The 7,276-nt window shown below is 48.3% G+C and overlaps 1 protein-coding gene across 2 annotated transcripts in view; it reads right to left on the reverse strand.

Moving 5' to 3' along the window:
• Positions 1-4,126, reverse strand: part of BIN2 (bridging integrator 2) — a 41,868-nt gene extending 37,742 nt beyond the window's left edge. For both annotated transcript variants that reach the window (XM_023513674.1, XM_012805527.2), the window contains exon 1: positions 3,956-4,126. In XM_023513674.1, the coding sequence (XP_023369442.1) occupies positions 3,956-4,036 (81 nt within the window). In that variant the 5' untranslated portion in view covers positions 4,037-4,126. The remainder of the gene's footprint in view (positions 1-3,955) is intronic.
• Between the last annotated feature and the right edge of the window lie 3,150 nt (positions 4,127-7,276).

The following is a 7,276-nucleotide window of genomic DNA, read 5'->3' on the forward strand; positions in this document are numbered from 1 at the left end:
TTGTTTGGCGGGTCCGGGCTGGGGATTCGAACCCACCACCTTAGGTGTACGTGGCTGGCGCCTTAGCCGGTTGAGCTATAGGCGCCGAGCCAAGAAATCTTTATTTTTAAGACATATGTTGAAGAAGGCTTTCCTTATATGGCCTAATATACTTTTCCCAGCCCTTTCTCCTCCCACTCCCTGTGCTTCGGCTCAGCAGCATTTCTCACTATTATCTCTAAAAGGATTTGCAGACTCCATGCCTTGCTCATGCCGGCATTTCTCAGCTAGAAAGCTCTCACCTACGGAAATGTTAATCATCTACAATTCCCATTTCAAATTCAGCCCCCACTATAAAACCTCTCTTAAATCTCCCTAATCTTTCTGCTATCTGAATTCCCACCAATCTATAGGTCACATATTTTATTTATTTCACTAGATTGTAAGCTTCCAGCAGGCAGGAATGTCTCTTATCTCTAAATTCCCTCTTGGGTCCAGGCCAGAAACCTGGACAAAAGAGTTTTTTCTGAAATATTTGGTAAATTTGACATGGTGTGGTGGCTCATACCAGTAATCCTAGCACTCTGGGAAGTGTGAGGCAGGTGGATCACTTGAGGCCAAGAGGTTGAGGCCAGTCTGAGCAAAAGTGAGACCCTGTTTCTCAAAAAATAGCCCATTGTGGGCTATTCAACTACTTGGGAGGCTCAACTAATTGGGAGGCTGAGGCAAGAGGATCACTTGAGCCCAAGAGTTTGACGTTGCTGTGAACTACGATGCCATGGCACTCTACCGAGGGTGACAAAGTGAGACAGTCTAAAAAAAAAAAATAGAAAAAATAAGCCAGGCCTTGTGGTGGGTGCCTATAGTCCCAGCTACTCAGAAGGCTGAGGCAGGAAGATTGATTGAGCCCAGAAGTATGAAGTTGCTGTGAGCTAGGCTGAAGCCAAGGCACTCCAGCCTGGGCAACACAGTGAGATTCTGTTTCAAAAAAAAAAAAATGGTGAATTAACCCTTCTGGGATATAGGCTGAGTAAGAAGACAACAGAGAAATAGACCAATAGAGCAATGGTAAACAATGCCCAGGAGATCTAAGACGTTTGCCACAGAGAAGTCATGAGCAGATGGTAAAAGCAGTAGAGTTGTTGGAAATGTGAAATGTATCACACTGAAAAACACAATTAAGCCAGCTTAAATACAGTCTCACGCTGAGTTTGGGTAGGAAGTGGAAAACAGACCAAGCAGAATGTCTCATCCCTATTGTGTTTACCAGTCACCAGACCTTTACCCCCAGCTTTTGAGAGGAGAAGGCCTGAGCAAAATGTGTTTCCACTCTCAAATTCTGTTGCTTCCGAGAGAGGATCGGCAGCAGGTGGGGAGGCACAGATTTCAGAGTGGCTTATCAGGAAAGCTGTAAAGGGAGCAGGCTGAGGTTAAGAGTCAGAGGCAAGACACCTGGGTTTCAGTAATACTTCTGCCACCTACCAATCTCTTTTGAGACTTCTTTCCTCATTTCTAAAATTGGGATACTAGGGCGGTGCCTGTGGCTCAGTCAACAGGGGGCTGGCCACATATACCAAGGGTAGCTCAAACCCGGCCTGGGCGAGCTAAAAAAAAAAAAAAAAAGATGACAACTACAACAACGACAAAAAAATAGCCGGGTGTTGTGGTGGGCACCTGTAGTCCCAGATACTTGGGAGGCTGAGGCAAGAGAATCACTTAAGCCCAACAGTTTGAGGTTGCTATGAGCTGTGATGTCACAGCACTCTACCGAGGGCAACATCTTGAGACTCTGTCTCAAAAAGAAAAAAAAAAAATTGGGATACTAATAACTTGCTTAAGGGGTTGCAAAGATGAAGTGAGATCACAGAATATTGGCTCCATAAAGGGAGAAATCATCTCTTTTTTGTCATATGCCTGTGCCTACTCTTAGAGGCACTTGATATTTGACATATTTCACTACTTGACAAGGTAGCTATTTAAATATGACTCAGATTACATCCAATTGCTTATAGAAAAATAAGGGAATCCTTCCTTTTTATGTTTTTGGAGATAGAGTTTCACTATGTAGCCCTCAACAGAGTGTTATGTAGTCAAAGCTCACAGCAACCTCAAACTCTTGGGCTTAAGTGATTCGCTTGCCTCAGCCTCCCAAGTAGCTGGGAGTACAGGAACCTGCCACAACACCTGGCTATTTTTTTGTTGCAGTTGTCATTGTTGTTTAGCAGGTCCTGGCAGGGTTCAAACCTGCCAGCCCCGGTGTTATGTGGCCGGTGCTTTAACCACCAAGCTACCAGCCTCGAGCCAGAATCCTTTCTTTTTAATGCAATTTTCTCCTCTTTATCTTGCCCTCAATAACTTCCCAAGACTCCAGAGCTGTAGCTGTAGGCTGACTGAGCTGAGTTCCCACCTCCATCTCAGACCATTCCTATCTCATCCAAGTTTAATGTCTACCTGCCTGTGCCTAAGACTGGGTTCAGAGTATCTTGTTTTCTGCATTGACCTGAAGTTTTCTAGGCCAGATTTGCGTTTGCTCCCCTCTCTGTCTCCTCAGGGTTCAGGCCAGGAAGAATGCTACCTTGGGTGGCTAGTTCTCCCCATGGGAAGCATTTGATTCTGAGGTTCCAAGCGACAGAGCAAGACCCAGTCTCCAAAAAGAAAAAAAAGGAAAGGAAAGAAAAAGTATACACAGCCCCTCCCTTTCATTGTTGCCTCTTAAAGTCAGGAACTACATCTACATTCTATCAATTCTCTGTTGATAATCCTACTTGGGCCAGCCGGTTATCCTTAATCCTTCCCAGGGCCCAAATCAGTGCTGCACTTTTAGAAGATAATATAATTATTTCAATTGTTAAGTATGTATCTCTCTCTCTCTCTCTTTTTTTTTTTTTTTTTTTTGCAACCTCAAACTCTTGGGCTTAAGTGATTCTCTTGCCTCAGCCTCCCAAGTAGCTGGGACTACAGGTGCCTGCCACAACACCCCGCTATTTTTGTTGCTGTCATTGTTGTTTACAGGCCTGGGCTGGGTTGGAACCCAACAGCGCTGGGGCCTGTGGCCGGTGCCCTAACCACTAAGCATGGGCTCCAAGCCCCAAATGCTTCTAAGTCTATTAAGCTTTAGAAAATAAAAACTTTATCTTAGGTCCTTCTTATCCCTTCCCCCTTCCCTTGTATCCTATTAGAATGTTGGTAGGTGGAGAGCATAGGTTCAAGTGAAAAGCAAAGAAACAGAAATGTCATTAAAATGCGAACATTGTTCCCACCATCTCTGCAGGCAGGCAAGTTATAGACCAGCAGCCGGCCTAAAGGCTAGCCCTGGGGTAGGGCTACTCAGCATTAACCAAGGACAGGATCTAAACACAGGCGTCCATCATCCTGGGGTTGCGCTCTTCAACCCAAAGGGCTGGGCTACAGGAAGCAAATACCAGCCACTGCTTATGTCAGTTTAACATCCAGAGACCAGTCAGGGTTAGGTACTGAGACCATTATGTAGAATTATTCTAGCCTCCAGGGAACTCCCAATTCAAGCAAACTGGCCGTACACACTGCATCACGGCTGGTCACCACTGTCTTTGACTTTGGGGAAATAACCCTCCAATTTCATCATCTGTAAACTACCATCCTCCTGGATCGCTAGGACAAAACCTGATATGCAGTTGGCCCATGTTAGTTCCTTTCCTTCTCCTTTCCTGGGTGGGCCTGAAGGTTGTTTAAGGTTCCTGGGAGAGACTGTTGTCTCCTCAGCTTCCCCCACCCTTGCCCAAGAGCGGGTGGTGGTGTCCGTTCTCTCTCAAATTTGCCAGTTTTGGGGGAACCCACGCCCGCCCCCCGTTTCTCGGGGAGCCCCATCTCCTCAGCCCCGGCCTCCGGGCCCCCAGGCGCCCTGCACGCCCCTGCTGCCCGCCGGGCCTCGGCCTCCCTCGGCCTCCGCTCCTCGCCAGCTGGGCCTGGCGGGCGTCGTCGAGGCCCGGCCGCCTACCTTCTCCTGAGCCCTGCTGAACTTCTTCTGCACCTGCTTGGCGAAGAGGCCGGCAGCGCCGCCCGCCTTGCCCTCGGCCATCCTGCCAGCTCCCCGGGGGCAGCCGCCCTGGCCCGGAGCCCTGTGGTTTCCTAGGGGCCCCTGAGGAGGAAGTGCGGGCTCCCAGCATGCCTCGCAGCCGTGGTGGCGGGCGGGCCGGCCCCCGCCCCGGGCGCCCCTCCACCCCGCGCCCCTCCGCCCCGGCCGGCCGCACGACGGCCACCTCGAGGCGTCACCCGGCAGGGCCAGCTCGGGGGCACGGCCCAGAGCGGCGGGCGGGGGCCGGGCGGCGACGCCTGAAGCCCCGGCCGGCCGGGCCGTTGAGAGCGGGACCAGGAGCCCGGCCTGCCCTGCCCTCAGGTGGCGCTCACTCCAGCCCCACCGTCCACAACGTCAGCCCCACCGAACAGGGTCTTGAAACGTGGGCCAAGTCTCATTGGTTTCGGAAAGTGAATTAGCTCTCAGCAGCAGAAAATAACTGCCACAGCCGGGTAGAAAATAAAGTGTGTTCTCCTCGGCAAGGGTGTTGTTCATTGTATGAGAAAATGGGTTTCAGCCCTATGGGTTTCATTGCTAGGATGTCAAGTAAAATTGTATTTCTTGGTCCCGGTTGCAGTTTAGCCACTGCCAAAGAGAGGTTGATGACTCTAACCCTGGAACTAGTAAGGACAGAGTGCAGAATGGGGACAGGACTCTTCTAGATCTGGATTTGAAAGGAGGTGGGGCTGGGGGGTTCTTAGGAAAGGAGATGATGGTTGAAAAAAGACTGAAGGGGAGAGTATGGACGCTTGTGCTGGAGATAGGGAGCAAGTTTTTCTACTTGGTGTACCGCCTACTAGATGGAGGCAGATGTGAACGCAGACAAAGATTGTGCAAATTGGGGTGGGGCTGCTGAGATTACAACCATTGTTTCTCTAGGGAGAAGGTCTCCCAATAGAAATTATTCCCTGAAGCGTCGGAGTGGATAGCTGGAAATTAGGACAGTAGGTTTGGAAGAAACATTTGCTCAAGCATTTTACAGTGGAGGTGAAATTCCCTTAAGGAAGAAAGAAGGTTCAAAATACGCTTGCTAAAGAGTGGAGATGCAAGCTGGAGGCCTGATGTGAAATTATAGAGGTCTTTGCTCTTTTTTTCGTTTCAGTTCTTTCCCTTAAATAGACATTAGTGTCCTCAAGGTCAACCGTGTGCCAGGCATTGCTGAATGTTGGGAAGCCAAAGATGAATAAAATACAATGCTTAAAGTCCACCAGGCACAGTGGCTCACATCTGTAATCCTAGCATTCAGGGAGGCTGAGGAGGGAGGATCACTTGAACCAGGAGTTGAAGACCAGCCTGAGCAAGAGTGAGACCCCTGCCTCTACTAAAAGTTGAAAAATTAACTAGGTGTTGTGGTAGGCGCCTGTAGTCCCAGCTACTTGGCAGGAGGATCACATGAACTTAGGAGTTTGAGGTTGCTGTGAGTTAGGATGATGCCGTGGCACTCTAGCCTGGGCAACAGAGTGAGACTCTGTCTCAAAAAAAAAAAAGGAAAGATGCTTAAAGTCTGGAGTTGGAGGTAGGTTGGTAATTAGGTAATTATAAAGTAATGGGCTCAATTCATTTGTAGAGATGAGTACAACATTTTTAGGCAATAGGTGATGAGGGTTTATTCCGGATGTTAGCTTTGGTGATGGCCTGAAAGTAACAGAGGGAAGAAAATGGAAGGACCTAACGTTGGATGGGGAGAAGTGAGGAGAAGCGCAGAGGATGGCGATACTGCAGGAACACTAAGACAAGATAGCCATGATAACAGGTATGTCATTAGCAGAAGGAGGCCAATGCTGTGTCACTCATGGGACTACACAGTACCCTTAGCAGTGCAGCCCAGCCACTGCTCCTAAGAAGCTCTGTCTAGTGCCAATATCTTGGGAACTGAAATTGACAGACCAAATCATGTAGTATTAAAGAAAAAAAATAACCTTTACAAGTTAACTAGATGAGGAAATTGCATCACAGAAAGGGCTGGTGACTTGCCCAAGGTTACCCACCTCCTCAGTGGTGAAACTGAGATGGGAACACAGATGTCTTGACTCCAGCCCAGCCTCTTATAGTACATGCAGTGTTCTAGAGGCCTCTTGATATAGCAGCCTACCAATTCCAGGATCTGACTCAGCCAGTTTCTCCTGTCGAAAATGTCCTAGTCCTTCTTATCTGGTCTTACTGACTGGCATGAGAAGCTGTTTTCCATCCTTTTTAACCTTCTCCTTTCAGTTCCCCCTTTGCTTTCTCCCGCTCCAGTCTCACATACTGAGCCATGGCCAGGACAGAGCAGAATTATCAGCTTCCCAGTTCTCTGTGGTTTACAGAACTCTGAATCTTGTTGCCTATTTTAATCCCAGCCTTGAAATGCTGATTCACACTTAGCATTAGGCCCCATATTGTTATCACCTCTTCCTTTCTGTTCGGCCTCTTCCCCTCAACCCTTTCCTTTTTTGGTTTAGTATCTTTTCTCCTTTTTTCTTTTTGTTCCCCAGGCTCCTGTATGATTTGTTACTTTCTTAGTCTACCAGCATTTGACCTACCTCCTAACCCTGCACTCCTACCTCTAGTGTATCCTAGTAGTTGCCATCACTGAGAAGTTGGGGTGAGCACTTGTTCTAGGCAGTAAAGTGGGAAACAAAAGAAGGAGAAACCTATAATCTATGCAGGAAAGTTTAGGGCACATTCAGTCACTCAGGAAGCTTTTTAAAGCACTCTGTGCCTTTGAATATAGCAAATATGCACAGGATTGAGGGGAAAAGGACAGATTCAGGGATAGGTGGATCCTAAAATAATCTAACAGGGGTCCTCAAACTTTTTAAACAGGGGGCCAGTTCACTGTCCCTCAGACTGTTGGAGGGCCGGACTGCAGGCCATGGGACGAGTCGGCTGCTAAGCAGGACAGGCAGCGGCGGCAAAAACACCCGGTGGGCTGGATAAATGTCCTAGGTGGGCTGCGTGTGGCCCGTGGGCTATAGTTTGAGGATGCCTGATCTAAAATATAAAGCCACTCCTACTGGGCTTAGTTTGTGGACTGGTAAAGATAGCAAAGGAAGGGTGGTACCTGTTGCTCAAGGAATAGGGCGCCAGCCCCATATCCCGGGGATGGTGGGTTCAAGCTGGCCCTGGCCAAAAAAAAAAAAAAAAAAAAAGATAGCAAGGGAAGAACCAGCCCACAGAAGTAGGGAAGTCCTGTAACTGCATTTCCTCTAGAGGCCTTAATTACAAATAGAAAGACAGCATGGTAATGTATATTCAGTTTTA

Source organism: Otolemur garnettii, unplaced genomic scaffold (assembly GCF_000181295.1).
Source record: "Otolemur garnettii isolate 467f Iridium unplaced genomic scaffold, OtoGar3 scaffold00043, whole genome shotgun sequence".
NCBI classification, from domain to species: Eukaryota; Metazoa; Chordata; class Mammalia; order Primates; family Galagidae; genus Otolemur; species Otolemur garnettii.